Raw genomic sequence first — 27,988 nt, forward strand, 5'->3', positions numbered from 1 at the left:
AAGAAAAAAATAGAATTATTCCAATCCTTGTTCTTAGATTTTCCTCCAATTGCACCCTGTCATTATATCATTGAAGTTTCCTTTAAACGCACATGAGATACGCTGCTTGCAAGAAAATGAAACAAGTTGCAAACAAGACTTCTTTTGTTGAAGACAAAACTTACCTGTACTTTTGTCCTCTGTCTTTCCTCTCTTTGTCTTCTATTTTAAAGTATTACCTAAGAACTTCGTCACTACTGATTTGTTTATTCTGAAGAGGTTAAATATTGAGAATATTGACGGTGTATCATCACAGTCATCAAAATCATGAGACTACCTAGAATCTGATACTTGTTTCTCATTAGGTCAGTAAGGTCACGTGCTATGTATTTTTCCATATTAGGTGGAAGGCCTATCATATCAATTTAGTAATGTTAAATGACGTCACCAATGTAAACACGCAGACATATTATAATACAGAATTGGGAAGTTTTCACCTCTTATTACATTGATGATGAAGTAAGAATGGTACTCGCACAATATTGATTTGCTGATCCTGTATCACACCGCACTGGGTCAGTAGGAAGCCTTGTTACTATCAATGTCAATTAAGCTGCACTCAGACCTTAATGTAGAGGAATTAAACCAAGAGTTCACAATATGTTGGAATTGAGAACACACATCATATTACTACTGACTTTTAGTGTTAAAATCTCCCATAACTTCATCAGTGATATGAAACAACACAAGAAAATCTGGTTTGAATAAAACTATAGCTTATAATTCTTTTACAACTGCCATGACATAAAAATAAAAAACAGAAGAGTACAATACATCACAGTATTTTATCACAGCATCATTGGTTCATACAAAAACAACTTAAACATCACTAAATATTAACAATAACAATAACACTTTAAAAACAATTGTGCACAAATTCCTTGTTTAAACTAACTTCCACTGACAGAATTCAAATCAGTGTTTTATTTTTAAAATGATCATGAATTCCAATCTGTGTGTACATGTCACTGTTTGTTTTCCAGACATCGTTGGGTTCATATCCGTAGTTGACCGCCGGTGTTCGATGTTTGTGTGTGAAGATGGCCGCCTCCTGGTCACGGGCTTGTGGTCTGTCGTAAGGCGGCATGCACAGACGCAGCTTATCCAGCAGGTGTCCGGGCCAGAAAGCGTTGTGACCGGAGGTGCCGTGCAGGTGTTGATAACGCACAGCAAGTTTTCTGAAATAAGAAACAATTTTACCCTAAATAAATACTGGCATATATAACCAAAAAAAATTCTTATTAATCTTTTTTTTTTTATTTTCAATAAGATTTAAAGTTCTGGTTCATAAGCATTTTATCTCGAGGCCATTTGGTGTTAAACAGCCAATCACCTTACCTACAAAGAGTTAAATATTGAACCATTTTCAACCATAAATCAAACATTATTTTTATTTTTTATTTTAACACAATTTAATACATATAGTTGTGCGATTTGAATAAGAATTATACTTAAATATGCTGTGATCAGACCTGGATTTTCTTTTGCTATGTTTATTGTTTTCTGATGCTTTTTGTATATTTTTCTTTAAAATCTGCAATTATCTGACTCTTATGTTAGAATTATTGTTTTACCATTAAACTCTTTCAATACAGAGGCCATCAGATGCAATATGTATTTTATACAACAACATACACATGTATTTATGTTAATTTGTATTAAACAAGAAAGGTTATATTGTTGCTCATTAGTCATGCGAGACCTTTACATATACAAACCATTGCCAGAATTTGACTTATTGTTATAAAAGATTCTGACATGTCTGACATTAGGTGACATGATTACCCACCTAGTGAGATGTTCGTACTCCTCAAATGTCATCCAACAGTCCACTTTGCGGCGTATCACTGCTCGCCCCGTGGACAGCGTCTGCTTGTAGGCGTCTGCAGACACTTTCTTGCTGGACGGGTACTTGTGTCGACTATCAATCAACAGCTTCCCACTCTTTGAACGTCTCACTTTGTCCTTGTGTTTGACTTCTATGGGCGTGCGGGGTCGCTTTGGTGGGTCAGCAAAGGTCGAGGTAATGAGGGGGGCGGAGTCTGGGGCACGCACCTTCCTAATTGAGCTGTGAGGCTTCTCGGGCGGGTACAGAAGCACTGAGATTGAAATGTCATTCCTGATGTAGGCAATGAACACAGAAGTGACAGACACACACAATACTTTGTACTCCATTCAAGTGTTGAGCTAAGTAATTTCTGTGATGTAAAGAGCTAGATTGAAGGAAATTTTCAATTTTTATTTTTTTATTTTATTAAATCAATACAAAGAGTACATGTATTTAGTTTAATTTCTAGTTCAAAGTTAAATAAATAAAAATTGTCAATCAAACAGAAACTGTAAAGAAACTGTTAAGCTAATGCAATAAGCGCAATCTTGACAATAACAATATATGAGAAAAACACACCATTTTACAATAACAATTTTCTACAAAACAAGAGATGTGTTCGTTAGAAACACAATGCCCCCTATTGTGCCACTTTGAAATAAAACAAAATTATATTTTTTTTTACTTTTGACCTTGAAGGATGACCTTGACCTTGAACTTCTACCACTCAAAATGTGCAGCTTCATGAGAACGCCGCTTTGAAATTATATTTTTTTTGACCTTTGACCTTGAAGGATGGCCTTGACCTTGAACTTCCACCACTCAAAATGTGCAGCTTCATGAGATACACATGTATGCCAAATATCAAGTTGGTATCTTAAATATTGCAAAAGTTATGGCCAACGTTTTTGTTTTTTTTCGGACGGACGGACATACTGACATACTGACGGACAGTTCAACTGCTATATGCCACCCTACCGGGGGCATAAAAATCTCACCCATAAAAGTTTTACATGACATCAATTTAACATGTGCAAAAATTCATGCTTACACAGTCCTGTTTGGCAAACAACTTAAATGTTACATACCAAAATTAAAACAAATTTTTAAAATAAAATTCATTTTAATTATTAAATACTTACCTGTTATCGTATGCTTATACTTTCCAAGGGGAAATAACTCATCCGGAATTTTAACTGGGAATCCGCCACCTCAATACCGCAACACAGGCCAGGTTAAACATAGTGCAATGCAACCTAGCCAAAAATCGGTAACCAACCCTCAATATTCTTTCAATATATATACAAAAATATTAATCGAATAGCGGGGTGGGAGGTGGGACTTACCGATAACAGGTAAGTATTTAATAATTAAAATGAATTTTATTTTAAAAATTTGTTTTAATGTCATAAATACTGACCTGTTATCGTATGCTGATTTTGCAGCTGCGGTGGGAAGGTTCGTATATATTTTCCCAACACAGTAGAACCCATAAACAGGGTTATCAGCTAATGATACCAAGTAATCTTCGTTAAAACGGTATTAATTATGACTTCTCGGACAGAGTAATATGTCTATGTCGTAAAGAAGACACTACCGTTAGTGAAACCACAACAAGCCCAAACGAATACAAATTGTATTGTTGGCACTTCAGAAAACGAAGATAAAAAGATGACAAGGTGGTCGGATTCCTCCAGTAAACAGCTTAGAGCACGTCAAAAAAAGGGGTGTGATTAATATATGCCCACAAAACAGACAGAGCTCTTAATTCATGCGGTCAGATCCTAAAAAGGAATGAATCCTTAGATAGGATAAGATTAACTTTCCTTAGTCGAGGTCTAACCCCGAGAAATAGAAGCCGCAGACACATCTCCCCCCCCCCTTTTTTGGGGAAATGAAGAGTTTCTTTGAGAACCTCGAATGGACTTCTGACTAACACTGCTGAGATAGAACTTCAAAGCCCTGATTGCCCAAAGAAGTTTATCCTCATCTTCATGACTACCAGTTTAAGAAAACTTGGAAACTTGAAGGTAGAAGCCATATAGAGGATTTGATATTAAGCAAGGAATCCTGGCTGACACAACAAAGTGAAAACGACAATAGATCCAACTGGAATTGGTCGTATTCAACATAAAAAGCATGAATTTTACTTCTCCGTATGGTAAAAGCCATAATAAGAAGGAAAACCGTCTTAAGATTAAATTGGAACTGTTAATAAGCCTGATGAAAAAGGTTCATAGGGAGCTCATTAAGCATCCCAACATGTTACACAAGTCAAAACCGCTTAAGAAGGTAAAGGAACGAAAAACATAGTGTTGACATTCCATAGTTTGGATCAGTTCCAAAATAGGTAAGACAGCACAGAGTTGCGATGACTTACACAAAACAAGGTATACGAAAGCATAATCTCTATCCTTTGATGAAGAAAAGAACATCATCAAGAAAAAGATGAGAAAAACCTCTATGTATCTAGCAGAGTGATTAAGGTAATAACTATGCTCTCAATTACCCAGTAAAAAAATGAATTTCCATAGAACCTTTATACAGTTCTGATGGAATTATCCTTGCACAAGTAACAAGGATTGAAACTCTAACAGAAAAACGTTCTTCTGTAGAGATAACTAAAAGTTATTAATGGCCAGACATGTAGTGGCACATGTTTGGATCAGTAAAAATATGTCTCAGTGAGATATGATATTTGACCTGTGAAGAAGTTTCCTGAAAATAATTGTACAGGAGACTTAAAAGGTCGTAGAACCATAATCCCATGGTTCATTAAGTATATTTCATAAAATTATGGCAAAAACTCAGTTATTGCAAAAACTCACCAAGAAGGCAAGATATTCCAGTTTATGTCAATGGACGAATGTATAACAATCGCACACACTGCTGGATCGATTTCTGTGAACTGCATTATTGACGTTGTTCAGCATACCGGTATACACTGCGATATACGATCGCATAACGCTAATAACTAGCGTTTGATGATAAACAACATTCTTTGATATACTATGTACACCATGCAACTCGTCTGCAACTTCAGTGCCGCGCATGCGCAATTACATTATTGAACCCAACGGAAAAATAATTCGAAAGAAAGAACTGCAGGACAAAACGTCCAACAGGGCGTTGAGACGAACTGGTATGAGAAAGACGATAGAGAAAATTTGTTGTTCTTGCAAAGAACGAATAAGTTCCTGATTTCCAGTTACAAGGAGTGACAATATGATCACCTCCGTGTCTGTAAGTAAACCACGACCGATGTGTGATAGTTGAAACCATCACAAAGGAATCGTGAAAATGTGTTGTAAATGAAAAACAGCTAAAAAGAATTTTCGCTTTTCAAGATTTAGATGTGCAGGTGATATTCGTTAGGATACCACATAATTGAGAAAATCAAGATACGTTGTTCTATGTGATCGTCCATAACCTTCACTGCTCACATCTGTATAAGATGTAAGGAAGGTTGTGGTAGAATAAACTATATTCTTGCCAAGATAATCTTCTAGTCTAGACACCACTGAATAGTGGTAAATAATGACAAAAAGATGGAAATCTGTGTCATTAAATAATCCCGAGATTAATACAATTATCTTAAAAATAAAGCTGAAACGGACGTAAGAAAAGACGTCTCAGCAGAAGGACCGGTGACCGGACCGGTAAATACCGACCGGTGACCGGAACCATTTGTCAAGGATGGGTGGGCAAAGAAACCACGGCAAGCCGAACTTTCCCACTCCAAACACACTTGAAAATTGGTACAATAGGACAGTGTTTAACACTTATAAGTTTATGACCTATCTACAGAATATAGCCTCTTCTTGAACAATAACAGGCGCCTTTAAAATCCTGGATAATACAGGTCGCGAAGTCATCGATTTGCGAAGTACGGAAATATGATTGATAGTGGTACCTCCGGAATCGGAGGTGTGATGGCAGAAAAAGGTGAAAACCCTAGGGGTAACCTTAAGCGGGTCCACGCTTGCCGGTAGAATGCATGGAAGTCTTAAATTCTGACTTGATTAATCCATTTACTTCTAACCGGGACGAATTCCGAAAGGAATACGACCAGTTATAGGAAGACGGCCTGTTATGGCCAGAAGTGTAATAGAAGAATAACTTTAAGATGAGGTCCCTCCAGATCCTAGGATCTAAGATCTGAGTTCAATAGGTCCTAAGCCATCTACAAGACTGTAGCCGCTATGCGGTCAATCTGATAGGCAATCCTATGTATCAGAACTCTTGTTGATTCCAGTAGCTTGAAAATATGCACTGCCGTAGGAGCAATAGAAAAGCATAAGTCGATACAAATGTCGTCTTGCTAATCCTGCTAGCGTCATTAATGTGTCCCAACTGTTCCGTGACACTGACTGCAAATTCTGTAGCCGACAGGTAAAGGCGGTTAAAACAATTCATCCTTCGGGTCTCGAACATAAAATAGTAATGTTCGACCTCAATGCTAGTCTCCGAGCCCACTTCAGCCGATCTATCTGCAAGACCAGTAGTCTGCATGTAGCCGGTTGAAATAGAAGTACAAATAACAGATATAGCATGATTTGGTAACCGTCGCCAGTAGAACATCAGTATTGAAAAACACAAAAAGTCATGTAGATTGTTGAATCCAAAAAATATAGTATTCAATACAATCATAGCCAGGGGTATACAACTATGTAATGTAGACGATACCCGTGATACTAAAAATTGACCGATGAAAACACAGTGGAATACCGGTAATTGGTAAGTGGTGACCGAACCGGACCGGTCAATGACCGGTAACTGTAGCCCGGTGAACGGACCAGTCATAATATGACCGGTGACGTTACCAGTTAAAGACCGAAAAATGGTGGAATCCATATGGTCTGTTATCAATGTCAAGCATTGCTCGGAAAAGAAGATCATGCCAAAAAATCCAATCCGATGGCGATGAGACATCACTTATTTTGACCGGTGATCAGTGATCGGTGATATGACCGATGAATGGTGACCGATGTCCGGTGATCGGGACCGGTATAATATAACTGCGTCAGAATGGAAATATCTGGTGCAGAAGAATGACCATCCACGAAGTCATCTGATAATGTTAACCGGAAAACAACGGTAGATTATCAGTATTAATAGGCATAAGTGTCCTTGTAGTCGTAGTGGAGAAAAGAACAGCTTATCCCGAAGCCTGAATGTTAAACGAACTAGTGTTCGTATACAACTACGGCTCGGTGACTGCAACATGTGTGGATGCCATAAGAAGAACCATCACACGTGGAATGGAGACATGATATTCCTAAAGGAATAAAATGGAGAACGTCGATATGACCAGTAGGTTCATTAACGCCTACGTGAGAAGTGGCGACATCCATATAACTTCGATGCCGAAATATTGTTCGGCTACGCTGGAAATATTGTCTTCTACAATATTGTCTCCGTGAGCATTGACATGATCGCTTACGAGCGTATCAACGCCGAGAACTGCTCAATGAAGGAGAGGTATGTTCGATAACTATCCAGTGGTGCTCAATGCAGTCCGCTGATGTCTACGTGAAGGTTGACGACGTCCTCGTTTCCTGCGATGTCGAGATCTGGATCGGCCGAGATGTGGATCGGCTGCGATGAGACCGAGATCTTCTAGAATAACGTCTCCGTGAGTGACGACGTGATCGCTTACGAGAGCCGCGACGATGAGAACTGCTCGACGAAGAAGAGCGTGTCCGATATCTAATCCTTGATGAAGACGATGTATTCAACGAAGAATATGAGAATAATTCAATGAAGAAGACCGAGTTCTTCTTCTTGACCGGTGACTGGTGTTATCGGTGGCATGCCTAACTGATGACTGTTGACCGGTGACCGGAACGGTGATCAATGACCGGACCGGACCGGTGACATGACCGGACCGGTGACATGACCGGACCGGTGACATGACCCATGACCGGACCGGTGACATGACCGGTGACCGGACCGGTGACATGACCGGTGACCGGACCGGACCGGTGATCAATGACCGGACCGGACCGGTGACATGACCGGTGATCGGACCGGACCGGACCGGTGACATGACCGGTGACCGGACCGGACCGGTGACCGGACTGGACCGGTGACCTGACCGGACCGGTGACATGACCGGTGACCGGACCGGACCGGTGACATGACCGGTGACCGGACCGGTGACATGACCGGTGACCGGACCGGACCGGTGACCGGACCGGTGACATGACCGGTGACCGGACCGGCCGGTCAGACGTCGATCAATGGTCCGTGATCAACGTCCCCGGTGACGTACCGGTCATATCATGACCAGTGTTGTCACCGGATAATGACCGTATGGCGGATGCCAAATGGTCCGGCATTGGTCGATGTCCTTGACCAATGCCATCGGGCAAAGACCGGCTGACGGGTGTCGCCATATGGTCTGATGTTGACCGACTGTCTAAGAGACTTAGCATAGTACTGTCGCGATCGTGCCCGATACCCGGTGACTGATACTGCAACTATCATCCATGATCTGCGAAGTCACCGGGTATTTATCCACTCTTGTTTCTGCGACCATCATGTAGTCGAATATATGAAAAACAAGAGCAAAGCATATTCAACCATAAACTAGTCACAGACCAGATTATAATACGGCACATAAAATCATTATTTGACCATAATGAAAATTATAATAATACTGCCGTAGATCATAAATTAAACAAAAGTTTAATTCAAAACAGATGAAAAATAAAATGACGATCAATTAGATTGTCATACGGAACGTTAAAATCATTATTGCACACAATGGCAAATGATAAACAATCTGTCAATAGAAGAACACGCTTTGCACGATCTCGTTACACATTAGAAGAACATGCTTTGCACGTTCTAGCAATGTATTAGAAGAGCACGTTTTGCACGTGGTCGTTCGCGCCTGAAAACACCCAGCATGGTAGAAATAAACCATTGTTCGATAAAAACAAGCATGGCTTACCTTTTACAAATGAAACAAAATCCATTAAATCCACACAAATTAATCCGAATGAGAAATAAAAAGATAAATAACACAATTTATCTATTCAAAACCCCAATCAACCAAGTGAAAAACAATATTTTAATTCAGAGCCGTAAAAGACACGTATACACCTGGTTGATCCGGAAAGAATATTGAGGGTTGGTTACCGATTTTTGGCTAGGTTGCATTGCACTATGTTTAACCTGGCCTGTGTTGCGGTATTGAGGTGGCGGATTCCCAGTTAAAATTCCGGATGAGTTATTTCCCCTTGGAAAGTATAAGCATACGATAACAGGTCAGTATTTATGACATTAAAACACATTATCATTTGGAAATAGTTTGATAGTTAAACCTTACAGGTGCAAGATATGCTCCCTGAGTATTATTTCCTTGTTTTTTAGTCTATAGCAAACTTATAAATGTGTTCTATTTAATGCCAAGTAATATTTTGATTAGAGGGAATAAACACATCAACCAGGTAACCACAGAAAATGTCATTAAATATTGAAATTGCAGTGACTGTTTGATTAATATCTTTGCAAGCTAACTGAGTTTTAAGATCCCTATCACTTGGAACATATACGTGTAGTCATGATGATAAATACAAACATACACATTAACCTAAAATATTGCCCATGCCAAACAAATTGATCAAGCAATTTAGGAAAATTGCAAACAGTGTAGTGCACATAGTGGCAAGCATCCACCTTAGGTTCTGTGTTATCCCTATTCAAGAGGCTATCTCAAGATCTTTCTTGAAAGGTACCATGTTCTGTATTTTTTCCAGCATTGACATTGTCTTCTTAAGCCTAATAAGCCTAATAAGATAATTAATCCTTACCTCGCTCCAGCAGTTTTTCTGAGAGGACCACATCGTTTGTCTGACAAAGCTGTTTGATGGAAAAGTACTCCTGGAGACGTTTCTGTCTGAACTTGTCCACCATGGGTGCCAGTTCCCCGTCAAGTGTGGACTGCAGAGAGTGGTTGTCTATGGCCTTGCTACCTGAGCGAATGATTGGTGGTATGCCCTCCAACTAACATACAGGAATACAAAATACAAAAATTTGTTACAAAAGAAATGCTGTACCAATAACAGGCATGTTCAATAGTTAACGGAAATCACCAGTAAAATTTGACAGGACAATTGTAACTTAATGCTAGTTATCGCTGTATTTTTATGAACACTTGTTGGAAACAGTATACAGTTTACAGCATTCACAGAAATGGTTTTCTGCAACAAACTGTGTGTCGGTTTGACCAGACTTTTCAGATATTAAAAATTAAACCCCCCCCACAGCTTTTTCTGTTATTGGACTATTAGTCCTTGACCAGAAGGGGAAGAAAGGAAAACACGATGAAAGGTACTTAAAAACAATAACTGACCACTGTATGATTTGACAGTATGAAAACATTGATTTAGCACCTTGGCATTGTACCCTTTCAGCCCCTCTCTATCCCGCTTACCTTGGCATTGTACCCTTTCAGCCCCTCTCTATCCCGCTTACCTTGGCATTGTACCCTTTCAGCCCCTCTCTATCCCGCTTACCTTGGCATTGAACCCTTTCAGCCCCTCTCTATCCCGCTTACCTTGGCATTGTACCCTTTCAGCCCCTCTCTATCCCGCTTGCCTTGGCATTGTACCCTTTCAGCCCCTCTCTATCCCGCTTACCTTGGCATTGTACCTTTTCAGCCCCTCTCTATCCCGCTTGCCTTGGCATTGTACCCTTTCAGCCCCTCTCTATCCCGCTTGCCTTGGCATTGTACCCTTTCAGCCCCTCTCTATCCCGCTTACCTTGGCATTGTACCCTTTCAGCCCCTCTCTATCCCGCTTACCTTGGCATTGTACCCTTTCAGCCCCTCTCTATCCCTCTTACCTTGGCATTGTACCCTTTCAGCCCCTCTCTATCCTGCTTACCTTGGCATTGTACCCTTTCAGCCCCTCTCTATCCTGCTTACCTTGGCATTGTACCCTTTCAGCCCCTCTCTATCCCGCTTACCTTGGCATTGTACCCTTTCAGCCCTTCTCTATCCCGCTTACGGAGGTCCACCATCTCCTCCTCTGTTTTAAGGACCAGCCTTTCCTGACGCATGTCAGGATATGGAGGCTCCAGTAGCGATGGCGACCCTGCCTTTGAGGATGACCTTGACCCATCCTCACCCTGACCTGATTTCATTGTTTTACTCTGACCTAATTTGGCATCAGACCCTTCACCAAATGTATTTTGATTTTGACTGGATTTCTGAGAACCTTTTACCCTGGAAAGAGCCATGGAATGTGTGCTGTCGTTTTTGTCTGACATTTTTTTAGATTTAGGGGAGGAATGAGATGTATTTTCATCATTCCCTGGTGTTCTTGCAGCCTTCAGCCCCCTAGTTCTTGGGCTGGCAGGTGATAGAGGGTTATTCTGGTCCTGTTTATTACTTTTGTTTGAATCTGAAGTAAAGACACGCTACATTATTGATCTTTGCTACAATTATGTATTTTTTTCCATGACCAACTCAAAAATGACATTCAATCTCATAAAAAAACTGCATGCTTTAAAAAAAATTAGAATCATAAATCTGAAAATTATGGAAAGATCTAGACCAAAATTGCCAGTGCCCTGTGTTGTTCACAAATCTCTTTCACCCCCTCCCTTGCTGCCTCTTTAAATTAATTTTAGAAAATTTCTATAGGCAAATGAAAAGACAATGCTCAAAAATCTATATTAGTGTTGGACTTGAACAATCTTTGGATTAAAAAATTACTAAAAACAATCTTTGGATTAAAACATTACTAAACAAGAGCTGTGTCCATAGGATGACATATGCCCCCAAAAAACGCTTTGATAGAAGTTATGAGCATTTTTCGAAACCTAAACGCAGATTTCGAAACCTAAACGCAGACCCTTAGTTCAAGGTTAAGGTCACAGGGGTCTAAATTTGTGTGCGTATGGAAAGGCCTTGTCCATATACACATGCATACAAAATATGAAGGTTACATCTGAAGCGTTATAGAAGTTATGAGCATTTTTCAAAAACCTAACGCAAAGTGTGACAGACAGACGGACGGACAGTGTGATCACTATATGCCCTCCTTCGGGGGCATAAAAAATGTCACCAGAATGGCCCTGCTTTTCACTCTGTCCCTTTTTACAGGCAACCCCTGCATTAAGTGCTTCTTGAGAGTCTCAAGGCAATGTGTAAAACTTAACAAATAAAATATAGCGCCTAAATGCAGTACTTTATGCAACTAGTAAAGCCTGGAAACTATACCTGACACAGCTGATTTCTGGCTGACTGCCGTGGTTTCCCGTGACAATTGCTTGCGTCGATCTACCCTCTTCTCGCGCCTTGCCAGCTCCATGCCAAACGCCATCTCCTTATAGTCCAGCATGTCATCTAGATTCATGTCCAGGGATATCAGCATGTCCTCCAGCAGTCCACGTGATATGGGAATACTCCTCTGCAAGCACAACATTACATAACTGAGCTTCACTCTGGGAAAACGGGGCTTAATGCATGTGTGTAATGTTGTTCAAGATAACCATGTGCGGTCCCCATAATAAATGTTTGTGTATCAGATTGTTTTGTGTTAAATGGACCCATGAAAATAACTGTATTCCACAGCATTATTGCACAGGGACCAAGGAAATGCTTATAACAAACAATTGAGATTTAAATCACTTGAAATGTCATTATTTAACAGTAATTATCTGCCAAAATAATATGGTTCAAACATAAAAACAAGAGCACCGCCTTGCGGGTGCAGACCGCTCATCTATTTTCTTTTTAAAGGTGAAGGGACTCTCATTTTCAATCACAAAGGAGGGAGGAGTGGAGTGAAGAGGGGTGTATAGTGTGGGGTTGTGGACATTTATTACATTATCTTCCAAAAAAGCGAAAAAAAAAAAAAAAAAAAAAAAAAATCGGGGGGGGGGGGTATAGTGTGAGGGTGTGGTGATAATTTGTGAGATGATCTTAAAAAAAAAAAAAAAAAAAAAAAAAAAAATCAAAAAAAAAATTTGGGGGGGGGGTGGGGGGGTGGGGTGGGGGTATAGTGTGAGGGTGTGGTGGTCATTTGTGAGATGATCTTATAAAAAAAAAAAAAAAAAAAAAAAATTAGGGGGGGGGGGGGGAGGGGGGGGAGGGGGGGGGAGGGCACGGGGGATGGTTTGGGTGAAGTCTATTGTGGTATGTCAGGTAAGAGTAGTTTCATCAAAGTATCAATCAAATCTAATCATAAATAAAGAAGTTATGGCAATTTTAGCAAAATTTAATAATTTGACCTTGAGAGTCAAGGTCATTCAAAGGTCAAAGTAAAATTCAAGTTGCCAGGTACAGTAACCTCATGATAGCATGTAAGTATTTGAAGTTTGAAAGCAATAGCCTTGATACTTCGAGTGGATCGAAACACAAAATTTAACCATATATTAAAAGTTACTAAGTCAAAAAAGGGCCATAATTCCGTAACAATGACAACCAGAGTTATGCAACTTGTCCTTTTACTGTACCCTTATGATAGTTTGTGAGTGTTCCAAGTATGAAAGCAATATCTATGATACTTTAGGGGTAAAGTGACCAAAACATAAATCTTAACCAAATTTTCAATTTTCTAAGTATAAAGGGCCCATAATTCCGTCCAAATGCCAGTCAGAGTTACATAACTTTGCCTGCACCGTCCCCTTATGATAGTTCATAAATCTTGCAAGTATGAAAGCAATAGCTTTGATACTGTAGGAATAAAGTGGACCTAAACACAAAACTTAATCAAATTTTCAATTTTCTAAGTATAAAAAGGGCACATAATTCTGTCAAAATGCCAGTCAGAGTTACATTACTTTGCCTGCACAGTCCCCTTATGATAGTTAGTAAGTGTTGCAAGTATGAAAGCAATAGCTTTGATGCTTAAGGAATAAAATGGACCTAAACACAAAACTTAACCAAAATTGTCAATTTTCTAAGTATAAAAAGGGCACATAATTCTGTCAAAATGCATGCCAGAGTTATCTAACTTTGCCTGCCCAGTCCCCTCATGATAGTAAGTAAGTGTACCAAGTTTGAATGCAATAGCATTGATACTTACTGAGAAAAGTGGAACTAAACGCAAAACTTAACCAAAATTTGCAATTTTTTAAGTACAAAAAGGGCACATAATTCTGTCAAAATGCACGCCAGAGTTATCTAACTTTGCCTGCCTAGTCCCCTCATGATAGTAAGTAAGTGTACCAAGTTTGAATGCAATAGCATTGATACTTTCTGAGAAAAGTGGACCTAAACGCAAAACTTAACCGGACGCCGACGCCAACGCCAACGCCAACGCCAACGCCAACGCCAACGCCGACGCCAAGGTGATGACAATAGCTCATAATTTTTTTTCAAAAAATAGATGAGCTAAAAATGATTCCCTCAATTTCTTTTGTATTTATGGTCAAAAATCTTACTTCTTCTAGAATTTTCATAAATTCTTCTCGTGTGATCTTCCAGTCTTTGTTTTTGTCTGTTGAGGTAAATAAATCAATCAGTCTGAGCTTTTTTTCCTTTAAGTGCTGATCAAGAATCTTGAGTCCTAGTGGAGCGGGGGTTCTCAAATTGGGAATGCTACTTTCTTCTGAACTGAAAGACTCCTCACTAGAGAATGTGTCAACAAGGGCACTCTTTGAGTCCTCCTCTTGCGTTTGTGTTTTATTTTCTGCATCTTTTAACTGACACAAAACACGTTTTTCCAGCACAGTTTTGTTGGGCTTTTTTGCCAACCAATCAGAATTAAGTCCCATGTTTTCCAAATCATTCCGAAACTTCTGTCTCTCCTTGAACCAAGATTTGTAGTTATCTTCTCTTTCCCTTGCCTGACGAGCAATGACAATCTCTTCAGGTTCAGGTTTTACATACGGTGCTTTAGGTTTTATGTCAGTATTAAGTGTTGGGGGAGCAAGTTTAGGTTTTTCGTCAATATACATTCCGAGTCGATGCTTAAGCATTGTTTCCATAGGTGGGGCAATAAGAACTCTCTTGCGACTTAAAGGTCCACCAAAGATCTTAACAGCAGCCTTGTAGTGCTTGATGTGTGCCAGATCCCGATGTTCAAACTCTTCCATGCGGTGTTTTTCAGGAATATGGTCCAAATTAAACCTGTCAAATAATCTTGCGAGGGGAAAGCTGATGTCGCTATCCATGAGGTCTGTGGAGACATCACCACCATGGCTGATCTTGTGGGATGGCATTTTAGGAGACCTGAAACTTAAACTTAAATGTTCAAGAAGCAATACTAATATTTATGTGTGTGTTTTTTTAAAGTTTAATATGCATTTGGATACAATAAATTAAACTAAGAAAATTTCTTCTGAACTGAAAAAAAGTTCAATATCAATGGAAAAATGTATGCAATGCAGTACAATTCTGAAATATATTGTAAATCTTTGAGTCATTCAGAAGAATATTGTTTATCTTCCATGCTAATTGACCAGTCGCCAAATTATCGATCGCTCCGCCCACAAAGTCACGTGGTGTAGTGATTAGAAAACTCCGACAAGCAGATCGCAATTATAGCGGATTACGTGAGGGAATTTCTATATTTGCAATGATGTATTATGCTCTTTTCTATAATATAAATTATTAAAGCCGCACACTAAACTAAACTGCTTTGTAAAACGTTAATACAATCATAAATACTTTAGAGAGAAATGGCGTAATCAAAATAAATGAGTTAACGGCAGACTGACTATCAGAAACGTTTCTTATACATATTATATAGGGAGTTTATGAAAAATCCGTTGTAAAAATTAGCATTTATTTCATATTGATTTTGAACTTGTATTCAACCGTCTGACAGTGAACCCGGTGGCTATTCATATATAATTTTGAAAATATTTTTATTAAATGCAAATGACATATCCATATGATGATGGGGTTTTTGTTTATTAAAAATGTTTACATCTTTGTTTTATCGTGTTATCTTTAAAAAGACACCGATTTTTTTATTTAGATATAAATTAAATTTTGATTGTAACCATAATTTAATACAGGCATAATTTCATGGTTTCATTAACAGATAGTCTAATATGCATTTTATTTCATTTATGTTTAATGCGAACCTAGCTGTTACATTTCACTATCAAAAAATGAAATGTTGGTATTACGGTGCTGTTCACGAAATTTGAATTGAATACATTTAGCATATCATGCATTTGCTTATTTATAACAAGATGGTCCTTATATGTTAATTGCAATTTTTACATTTCTCCCCGTATCAATATATGTTGTATTAGAAATGTTGTTGTTGTATTATAAGCCGTACATTTTACACTTGAAGTCGCTTTAATTAAAGCTGGCTAAGCCGCGTTGAAATCACCTTTTTGTTGTTTTTACTTTAGTTAAAACAATATTTAAGTTAACAATTGATAATGATTTCCCTTTTTATGATCCACAGAAAATAAATATATAATTGGAAATCTTTTAAGTAATTAAATAGTTTTCTTTTCTTGTGTACAGTACCTAACAATGCCTTAATGTTCCTTTATTCTGAGATCCACGCAACATACTGTTATTTATTAATCATCGACAATTACGCTGAGATTAATAAGCACGTGTGGCAATTATTATGTTGCCCAAACTGCTTAATAATATTGTGCATCAAACGGTATAACACGTTTTATAGAACACACACCTGGTGTGGTTAAACTATGTATTGTGTTTGTTTTCTCATTACTCGTTCATATGTTCAAGAAATAAAGATAAAATAATAACCTTTTATAAAGTATGTATAGCACCTACAATTTTTAATAATGATCGAACAGTAATGATCATGCATTTGATATAAAATCTGTGTAAACTCTTAAAAATTTCGTCCATTCCATATGTACAACACGCTATGTTTGTCGGACAAAATGGCGGTCAGATAAGCGTTGCTGAGGGGTGTGTGAAAAATCGATATCTGATTGGCTGATCGAAAAATGTGGGCGGAGCAATCGATACTTTGGCGACTGGTCAATTGTGTGTTGTTATACTTAGGAAAAGTTTGTGAATTACAGGGTAATCTTGGCTGCATAAAAATAAAATAATTGAATTTCTAGAAGGAACGTTTTAGAAGATTCCATAATTTTCATTATTGCAGGCAAAGTCTTATTGTTATGACGTTGAATTACTTTATTCATCTATAATGTTCTGTCCAGTAATACCTTACTTTAACTTTAATGTTTATTTATTTTTAAACAAATGACTTGGAATGAGTACACAAGGGGCAATTATTTTGTTTTAAATACAAACAAGTAACCACACCTGATGTGAAGTGAACAAATGGAAACAGTTCCAAAATGCAAATCTTCAAATTGGTTCTAAGCTTGCACTATCTGAAATAAAAAAACTGGAAGAAAAATGTGTTCTAAAAGATGACCAATATTTAAAGGGACCCTATCTGAATCAGTTCGAGTGTTATCTACCCATTAAGGACACAAGATAGGCCGGCTCTCTAAGAGTCCTATATCTATTTTATGGAAAATCACTATGTAAATGAGTTATTATATTGATTACTTTTAGGTGGCAAATATTGGATTTATATCATGGATTTCTTTGATTTTTATCGCAAACCCTGATTTTTCCGGATTTAAAAAGGTAAACAAAAATATGCCCACCTTTGGTCTCTTTAACCCTTTACAGTGTTGTTTTTTTTATTTAAAATCAGGTCCGGTATTCAGCCCCATTTTCAATGGAAACAAAGTATATAATTTCTCAAATGGGAGCTAAAATTCCCAATGGAAGGTTTCAAAAAAAGATTTCAATATTTTGTTCATCTCCCATCCATATAAATTCAACTTTAGTAAATATAATACTGAAAAAACTTGTATTCTCAATTTTGAAGCATTTTTTAGCAAAACAAGAACAACACTTATTTCCCAATTTTAGTCAAAACACCTCCAATTTTCCCAATCCAAACGGACCTGGCCCCATTCCCAAAATGGTGAAAAAACCCACTGCTTTACCTCTCAGAACGCACTAAGACGCATTAGTAGTCCCTTAAAAAGCTAAATTTAAGACTCTTCTTATAGATTCAAGCTTGTGAGGCTTCATTTCCAACCATAAGTTAGTGATGAGCAGCAAACAGCACACAACCTAAACAGACTGTGAGTTACTTGTAGGCTGTTCTGGTTTTATGCTGGTTGCATAAAACCATTTTCAATTTACTTCTGAGCGGAAATGGGTTAAGCATATCTGAATATTTTTTTTTAAGAAACCAATTTTTCTAAAGAATTTCCTTTTTCTTCTTGCATTATAAAAAGCAATTTAGTCATCCTAGATATGCCTTTAGAGGTTGTTTTCTATATTCTATGTGTATCTGCAACATTTTGGTGCATTTCACAGCAGAGATAGAAATTTGTGTTTGCAAATTTGTTCGGGAGAGTACAATTAGGTGAGGGCAAGTCAATTTAACAAGAGGGCCAAGATGGCCCTAGATCGCTCACCTGAGAGGAGTCGATTCATTTAATCTTTACCAAATGTCAAACTTGACCTACATATTGTCCAGACAAACATCCTGGTCAAGTTTAATCATTATTTCATCTGCGAGTCATGATCAATGTACCTATGAAGTTTCATGATCCTAGGCGTAAGCATTCTTGAGTTATCATCCGGAAACCAAGTTTAGTCACCGTGACCTTGACAGCCATTGTGTGAATACGTTCTTGAGTAATCATCCAGAAACCATTTTACTATTTCAGGTCACTGTGACCTTGACCTTTGACCTAGTGACCTGAAAATCAATAGGGGTTATCTGCGAGTCATGATCAATGTATCTATGAAGTTTCATGATCCTAGGCGTAAGCATTCTTGAGTTATCATCCAGAAACCATTTTACTGCTTTGGGTCACCGTGACCTTGACCTTTGACCTAGTGACCTGAAAATCAATAGGGGTCATCTGCGAGTCATGATCAATGTATCTATGAAGTTTCATGATCCTAGGCATAAGTGTTCTTGAGTTATCATCCGGAAACCATTTTACTATTTCGGGTCACCGTGACCTTGACCTTTGACCTAGTGACCTGAAAATCTAAGGGGTCATCTACGGGTCATGAGTAATGTACCTATGAAGTTTGATGATCCTTGGCATAAGCGCTCTTGAGTTATCATCCGGAAACTATCTGGTGGATGGACGGACCGACGTGAGCAAAACAATATACCCTCTCTTCTTCGAAAGGGGGGGAGGGGGGGCATAATGAGAAAACTGCCCCACTCCCATCAGCCATGTTATTCAACTGACTGGAACCATTTTTGAACTCAACTCTCGTATCAAGGAAACAAATGTTCTGAGCAAATTTCATGAAAATTGGGCCAAAAATGTGACTTCTACTGTGTTCACATGTTTTCACTATGTACATATAGAGAAATATGCCCCACCCACTGGCAGCCATGTTTTTTCACCGATCCCGACCATTTTCAAACTCGTCCGAGATATCAATAAAACCAATGTTTTGACCAACTTTCATGATGATTGGCCAAAAATTGTGACTTCTAGAGTGTTTACAAGGTTTCTCTATAGCCAAATAGGGAAAACTGCCACTATATACATATAGAGAAAAATGCCCCACCCACTGGCCGCCATGTTTTTTCACCGATCTCAATCATTTTCGAACTCATCCGAGACATCAATTGAACCAATGTTTTGACTAACTTTCATGATGATTGGGCAAAAATTGTGACTTCTAGAGTGTTTACAAGGTTTCTCTATAGCCAAATAAGGAAAACTGCCCCGCCCACTGGTGGCCATGTTTTTTCAATGGATCGGAACCACTTTTGAACTCAACCAAGATATCATTAAGACAAACATTTTGACAAAGTTACATGAAGATTGGGCATGAAATGTGACTTCTACAGTGTTTACAAGGTTTTTCTTTTTTTTGACCTAGTGACCTAGATTTTGACCCAGCATAACCCAGTTTCGAACTCGGCCGAGATTTGATTGGGACAAAGCTTCTGACCAAGTTTAATGAAGATGGGACAAGAAATGTGGCCTCTAGAGTGTTTACGAGCAAATGTTAACGGACGGACGGACATACGACGGACAAAGACCGGTCACAAAAGCTCACCTGAGCAATCAGGTGAGCTAAAAATTTGGTGCAGGAAAATAGCTTTTTTAAATGTTTGAGTCAGTTTTCCTGCAGTTTTATTATATTTTATCAACTTATTTTTAAATGCAGGACAATTCAAGCTCATAAAAGCACATGCATTGAGTCATGACTCATGACAGCAGTTTTATTATATTTCCTGAGTTTGTTTTGTTAAATTTGACAATTATATGATGTGTAGTTTGTTTTGAGCAACTTACTCTTTGGCGGGGCTACTGAAGAACGCGACGTGTGTCTTGGAAACCTACCCTAAAAAGTTAGTTTCTGTCCTTGTATTTTGGACTATGCTCAAAGATGAACATGAGAATGTGTTTCTAAGCCTTTCATCAAATTTCACAGCCAAAACTGCGCTTTCGGAGGATGTCTGACTTTCAGAAATTCTAAGCTTTTTCTAAGTATACCGTTAAAAACCATAGAATCTTTGTTAGGCTCGTTAAGGATCAGGATCCTTTTTGTTTAAACATCTTTGTACATGTAATCTAATGATGACTGTACTTCTTTAGTATACTTACAGTTTTTTATAGCGGTCTTTTCACGTTTTGGTTAATAGACAAAATTTTTAAAAATCGTTTCAGATTCACAAATTTTCGTTGTAGTTATGATATCTGTGAGGAAACAGTAATACTGAACATTTACCATGCTCTAAAATATCCATTATACAGTTAAGTCCAGTAATCTTGCGCATCCGGTAATCTTGCGCACTTCGCATTTGCCAATCTCGCAGACGACGAATGGTTTTCTTTAGTAATGAAGATGGAATTTCACATTTTAAAGAATTAACGGATTTTAAAGGTACCTTTTCCATGCAAAATTAAATTTGATATTTAGCTCAACTGATTGCTCAGGTGAGCTTTTCTGACTGGTCTTTGTCCGTCGTATGTCCGTCCGTCCGTCCATAAACATTTGCTCTTAAACACTCTAGACGCCACATTTCTTGTCCCATTTTCATGAAACTTGGTCAAAAGCTTTGCCCCAATAAAATCTCTGCCGAGTTCGAAACTGGTTTGTGCCCGGTCTTGTACGAGTTCGAAAATGGTCCAGATTGGTGAAAAAACATGGCCGCCAGGGGGCTTGGCAGTTTTCTCCATATGTATATAGTGAAAACATGGGAACACTCTAGAAGTCACATTTTTGGTCCAATGTTCATGAAATTTGGTCAGAACATGTGTTTTTTGGATATGACAGTTGAGTTCGAAAATGGTTCAGATCGGTAAAAAAGCATGGCCGCTGGGGGGGGGGGGGTCATTTTCCTTATATTTATAGAGTAATAACAGCTTTTGAACACTATATAGTTTATCATGTCAAGGGAAGTAATTGCAAATGAAAAATTCTGTTGAATTGCCAGAGTTGTCTCCCTTTTTAAATATTTGTTTAAAGCACCAGAAGATAAAGTGGAATTAATTATAAATGATAGTTTTACATTCTGGAAGATAGCAAACTTTTGAATATGTTTTTATTGTTTGATGATTCTGTACAATATGGCAATCTATTGTCAAACAATTAAAGCGAGACTATACGATTTTTATATGTGTTAAATTGTAATATATTGATAAATACATGTTACAATAACACAAAATAAGCAAGATATTGAAGACGAATTTCATAAAATGCAGCAAAGACAAATAAGCGCCCCAAGCTGATGGTGACGAAGATATTTTGTACATATTTTCCTACAATAACCGAAGAATTCGTCTTTTTATTAGGATCGGAGTTAGTGTTTGTGTGTCCAATGAATAGACATCGCTGCAGGAATTTAAAAACAACCATTAAACTAAATTAAGATTCACATCGTACATGCATGATATACATTCTGGCGAATTCTACTGTACAGACATTTTCGATTTCAGAATTAAATATCTCGCTAATTTCGCATTTTTCGACACATGTTCTTCTTAAGTCATATTTTAAATTATATTGAAATGTATGACCTTGTTAACACGCTAGAGGTCACATTTATTTTCCGATCATCATGAAACTTGGTCTGAAGATTTGTCCCAATGATATCTTGGATGAGTTCAACAATGGTTTGTGTTGCTTAAAAAACATGGCCACCAGGGGCGGGGTATTTTTCCTTATCTGGCTATATATGGCTTTAGTAAAACCTTGTTAACACTCTAGAGGCTACATTTATTGTCCAATCTTCATGAAATTTGGTCAGAAGATTGGTCTAAATGATATCTTGATTGAGTTTGAAAATAATTATGTTTGCTTGAAAAACATGGCTTCCAATGGGGCGGGGCATTTTTCCTTATACGGCTATAGTAAAATCTTGTTAACACTCTAGTTTTATTTAATTCAGTTGCCCAATCTTCATGAAATTTGGTCAGAACATTAGTGTCCTGTGAAGTAAAGTTTGGTTTTATTATGTCAGTATTATGTACCATTTACGGTTTTATTTAATTTTTTATAACACAGAATTTTCATAATTAACAACTGTTTTAGTCATTATTACTTATGGTTAGCCTATCAACTAAGAGAAAGCTGAAATGAAGACAACATGTGCACAATTTTGCAGTATCTATCTCCATTGTTTAACCTGCTGAGTCATATTTCCCAATCTATTTTTAGATGGTCGCTTAGCGACCGTCTGAGGTGGTTATTCTAAAATTCAGGTCGATACGCCTTAGCTACTAGGAGCCTAATACCCGCTTACTAGCCGTATCCGCGCGAAGAAAGAGTTGTATAATTTATGCAAGAGGTTTGAGTTCTCCAATTATATTCGTTCACAAATGGATAATGATATAAATATCCGCGCGAGAAAGAGTTGTATAATTTATGCAAGAGGTTTGAGTTCTCCAATTATATTCGTTCACAAATGGAAACATGATATAAATATCGTGTTAAATGCAATAGTTTCGAACGGTGCTTTTATAGAAAAGAATCAATAAACAATGATCGTATTGTACGTGTCGCGGAGGAGATTGTTTATGAATGAATAAAATAGTCCACTTTCTGCAACGTCTTCATGACGTAGTATTTTTGCTCAGTCCAGTCATAATATGAGGCTATTAATAGATGCGCCTGTCGATAAACAAAGGAAAGTCCACGGGCGATAACAACGCATAAGGTTACGCTCTCACATACACCTCAATGACGTAGTACAGGTCATTCGTAAATTGAGGCTATGAATAGATTCGGGAAAAAGTTAACGCTTATTTATATTCTCAATTTATAAAACGTTGAACATAAGTTCAACAATAACTTCAGCGATACGATAGACAAAAACAAAAAAATGTTTCATAATTGCTAAACCCAAATATAACAAACAATTTATAATAATAATATCAATGACCTGTTTCGTAACCTTGTTCATGTTACTACAGCGGGTATTTCTGGAAAACGTTCTTTGGCTCTCAACAGATAGCGGCGATCTTTTGTATTAACGGGTGCTAGCAACGCAATAGTAGAAGGTTAGTAGAAGGTTTAGCTTGTTTATATTCACAGTTCTCAATACATAGACAGTTGGATATGAGTTCATCAATTACTACAGGCATACTATAGGCAACCTCGAAAATGCTTTATAATCGTTAAAACCGAAAACAACTAAATATATTATATTAAATATATTTATAACAATAAATATCTTTTAAAAATGTAGTCGGCGTATATGCTGACTTTGAAATAAAGTTTGCAATTTACTTTTCTAAATAAATAAATACAATTAAACAAAAGTTAAACTATTGTGTTGTGTTTTTCACTTGTAAGTTGCATATTCACCACATGAAATGTGTGTAAGCATTGTCAAACCACACATTAGTGTGAGTAGATAAAAAATATACTACGGGAGAGCACTTCATATGTTTCCTAATATGCCTTGTTATGAGTATCTTTTTTCACTATCGAAATATATCGTATGTTGATATTTGATTTAAACGCAGTTTTCTTTCGACACATTTAAATCACACATCAATAGCGTCGTCATGCGAAAAAGGGTCTTATGTGTTTCTGCAAGCGTTTGTTAAACCCAACATGTGCTTTTGCGCAGTCAGGCCATAGGCGATAAAGTTCGCTATAAAAACACTCAATATGTTATGTTTTTCCTTACCAGAAGGAGAGATAGCTGAGTGGGCTATTTATATGATGGGCGCATATGGAATAAGACCCATTTTCGCATGACGAGGGTCATTACAAATCTCATTGCGAACTGAAAATGCCACATTTAAGAACAATGCTTTTTGATACAAAATTGAATTCAAAATAGCAAACTTGTTAATAATGGCAGCCTATCCACACATTAAGGAATGATTTACAGACGTGCTGACCAAGTACGGCAAACATTGTGGTATGATAATTAAACGATTTTCTCTTATCGTGACACTATACTATTTCGCTAATGATTGTTTTCTCATCTTGGAGGTGAAAGTGAAATTCTACGAGATGGATTGTAACGCGTAATTGTAACAGGGCCACAATTTGTGTGGTTTGAGCATACAGAGAGTAGTACGGAATTCCTTACAGTGAACAGTGCTACATCCTTTGAATTGAGCATTTTCGCAGTGATGTAGTTAAAATTCAGAGGTTGTATCTCGAATCAGCTTATTAAATATTCGAAAATATTCATGCATGTCTGTTGGCGTTATGTAAAAGTCACTAAGATGAAATCTGAGTAAAACAGCTACGCCTAAAAGCGCATAAGTGCTCTATACCTATGTTTATGTCAGCGCTGTTGACACCGTGTGAACTGCTCGGGTAACAAGTAAAGCATAAACAGCAATGTTTATATACTTTTATTTCTCCATATACAAGATACGAAGATTATTGTATATTTTGAATTTGTATATGGTGTCAAAAATCAAAAGTTTTGTACACGGAACTTTCATTATGAATTTATATTCTTGGCGAGATAGTTATTTGATATTAGAAAAAATATTCCAGACCTTTAATATGATGGTGACTGCAAATTTTCTTTATATTAAGTTCTCATTACCATTTTCATCATACTTTTTATGCTTTTAGAACGTCCAAAAAGCATGTTGTTTTTATTTTGTCTAAGTTATTTCTATGAAATAATTAGGATGATAAAAAGTGCACACAAAACTCGACCCGTGCGCTATGACACACACTTTATAAAATTGAATGGTGTGTGTTCATTTCAAACTTGCGATGGATTTTGAAAAATGATTTGTGTGTTAAATTATGCAATAGCGAACATCTTCAGTGCCTTCAGCGCTTTGATTAGTTCTGCTCTAGAATTTGTTAGACCCCAGATATTGATCATTGCAGTGTGTAAATATTTACCACTCAGCTTACTGACCCTCTCACTTTGCTGTATGCCAGATGTTAATATCAGTGGTCAGTAATAAAAGCTGGTTGAACTGTTTGATATATTTTTAGCTCACCTGATTGCTCAGGTGAGCTTTTGTGACCGGTCTTGGTCCGTCGTATGTCCGTCCGTTAACATTTGCTCGTAAACACTATAGAGGCAGATTTCTTGTCCCATCTTCATGAAACTTGGTCAAAAGCTTTGTCCCAATGAAATCTCGGCCGAGTTCGAAACTGGGTTGTGCCGGTTTGAAAACTAGGTCACTAGGTCAACAAGGGCTGTTTGTAAAACATGCATGCCCCCCATATGGGCTGTCAGTAGTAGTGGCAGCCATTGTGTGAATACGTTTTTTGTCACTATGACCTTGACCTTTGACCTAATGTAAGTTATCATCCCGAAACCATTGTACTATTTCGAGTCACTGTGACCTTGACCTTTGACCTAGTGACCTGAAAATCAATAGGGGTCATCTGCAAGTCATGATCAATGTACCTATGAAGTTTCATGATCCTAGGCGTAAGCATTCTTGAGTTATCATCCAGAAACCATTTTACTATTTCATGTCACTGTGACCTTGACCTTTGACCTTGTGACCTAACAAGAGCTGTCAGAGGACAGCGCGCTCGACTATTCGAGTGCTTAACAGTTTAACGTAAGCCATCATGGGGAAAATGTTAATATTCAATAATTTATTAGACGATCTTTCAATAATAAAAAAAAGGAAAAAAAAGGAAAAAAAATTAAACAAGGGCTGTTTGTAAAACATGCATGCCTTCCATATGGGCTGTCCGTTGTAGTGGCAGCCATTGTGTGAATACGATTTTTGTCACTGTGACCTTGACCTTTGACCTAGTGACCTGAAAATCAATAGGGGTCATCTGCGAGTCACGATCAATGTACCTATGAAGTGTCATGATCCTAGGCAAAACCATTCTTGAGTTATCATCCGAAAATCATTTTACTATTTCGGGTCACCGTGACCTTGACCTTTGACCTTGTGACCTTAAAATCAATAGTGGTCATCTGCAAGTCATGATCAATCTACCTATGAAGTTTCATGATCCTAGGCGTATGCCTTCTTGAGTTATCATCCGAAAACCAATTTACTATTTCGGGTCACCCTGACCTTGACCTTTGACCCAGTGACCTCAAAATCAATAGGGGTCATCTGCGAGTCATGATCAATCTACCTATGAAGTTTCATGATCCTAGGCGTATGCGTTCTTGAGTTATCATCCAGAAACCATTTTACTATTTCGGGTCACCGTGACCTTGACCTTTGACAAAGTGACCTCAAAATCAATAGGGGTCATCTACAAGTCATGATCAATCTACCCATGAAGTTTCATGATCCTAGGCGTATGCGTTCTTGAGTTATCATTCAAAAACCATTTTACTATTTCTGGTCACCGTGACCTTGACCTTTGACCTAGTGACCTCAAAATCAATAGGGGTCATCTGCGAGTCATGATCAATGTACCTATGAAATTCATGATCCTAGGCCCAAGCGTTCTTGAGTTATCGTCTGACAACCACCTGGTGGACGGACCGACCGACAGACCGACCGACCGACATGAGCAAAGCAATATACCCCCTCTTCTTCGAAGGGGTCATAAAAAACATTTGGGGGGGGGGGGTTAGAGGGGGGGAGGGGGTGAGAGGGGTTATAATGTGGGGTGTGGTAATTTATTAGATGTTTAAAAAAAATGGAGGGGGGTGGGGGTAGGGGGGAGTGAGAGGGGGGGTATAATGTGGGGTGTGGTAATTTATTAGATGTTTAAAAAAAAAATTGGGGGGGGGGTGGGGTGAGAGAGGGGGGGTATAATGTGGGGTGTGGTCATTTATGATGTTTAAAAAAAAAAAATTGGGGGGGGGGGTGGGGGGGGTAGGGGGTGGGGGGTAAGGGGGTATAATGTGGGGTGTGGTACTTTATTAGATGATGTTTAAAAAAAAAAAAAATTGGGGGGGATGGGGGGTGGGGGGGGTGTAGGGGGCGTGGGGGGTGAGAGGGGCGTATAATGTGGACTGATGTAATTTATAAGATGTTTAAAAACAAATGTTTTTTTTTTTGGGGGGGGGGGTAGGGGGGGTGGGGTGTGAGGGGGGTATTATGTGGGGTGTGGTAATTTATTAGATGTTTTAAAAAAAAAAATGGGGGGGGTGAGCGGTAGGGTTTGAGAGGGGGGTATAAGGGGGTATAATGTGGGGTGTGGTAATTTATAAGATGATGTTTAAAAAAAAAAATGGGGGGGGATGAGGTTGGGGGGGGGGGGGATTCTGGTAGGGGCGTGGGGTATTGTTTCGGTGGAATCCATTGTGGTATTCAGGTAAGTGTTGTTTTGTCAAAGTAATAATAAAATGTGATCATAAATAAAGAAGTTACGGCAATTTAAGCAAAATGTTCAATTATCTAAGTGTAAAAGGGGCCATAATTATTTCAAAATGCTTGATACAGTGGTCTGCTCTTGTTTATAGGTTGGGGTCATGTTGGTTAACAAGTATGCAACATATAAAAGCAATATGTCAAAGGATATAGGAAATATTTGGGGTAGTACGCAAACTTAAATATAGATTTATCAAATATATTCATATTCTAAGTATAAAAGGGGCAATAATTATGAGAAAATGCTTGATAGAGTTGTCTGCTCTTGTTTATAGGTTGGGGTGATGTTGGTAAACCAGTATGCAAAATATAAAAGCAATATGTCAAGGACAATGAAAAAAATAACAAAAGATCTCACACTGACATGAACAAATATCCTCTATTTATTAAACATGAAAT

The 27,988-nt window shown here is 38.0% G+C and overlaps 1 protein-coding gene across 4 annotated transcripts in view; it reads right to left on the minus strand.

Annotated features, from left to right (window-relative positions):
* Positions 1-809: 809 nt before the first annotated feature.
* The window catches only part of LOC127880858 (EF-hand calcium-binding domain-containing protein 12-like), a 31,377-nt gene continuing 4,198 nt past the window's right edge, over positions 810-27,988 (minus strand). The window contains exons 2-8 of one of the 4 annotated variants that reach the window (XM_052428307.1): positions 17,103-17,173; positions 14,270-15,059; positions 12,102-12,291; positions 10,844-11,280; positions 9,688-9,880; positions 1,829-2,138; positions 810-1,217 (exon numbers count right to left, since the gene is read on the minus strand). In XM_052428307.1, coding sequence (XP_052284267.1) covers positions 950-1,217; positions 1,829-2,138; positions 9,688-9,880; positions 10,844-11,280; positions 12,102-12,291; positions 14,270-15,049 — 2,178 coding nt within the window. In that variant the 5' untranslated portion in view covers positions 15,050-15,059; positions 17,103-17,173 and the 3' untranslated portion in view covers positions 810-949. Of the gene's footprint in view, positions 1,218-1,828; positions 2,139-9,687; positions 9,881-10,843; positions 11,281-12,101; positions 12,292-14,269; positions 15,066-17,102; positions 17,174-27,988 lie in introns of all 4 variants that reach the window. The other 3 variants (XM_052428308.1, XM_052428309.1, XM_052428310.1) reach the window with 3 other exon arrangements.

Source organism: Dreissena polymorpha, chromosome 5 (assembly GCF_020536995.1).
Source record: "Dreissena polymorpha isolate Duluth1 chromosome 5, UMN_Dpol_1.0, whole genome shotgun sequence".
Classification (NCBI taxonomy): Eukaryota; Metazoa; Mollusca; class Bivalvia; order Myida; family Dreissenidae; genus Dreissena; species Dreissena polymorpha.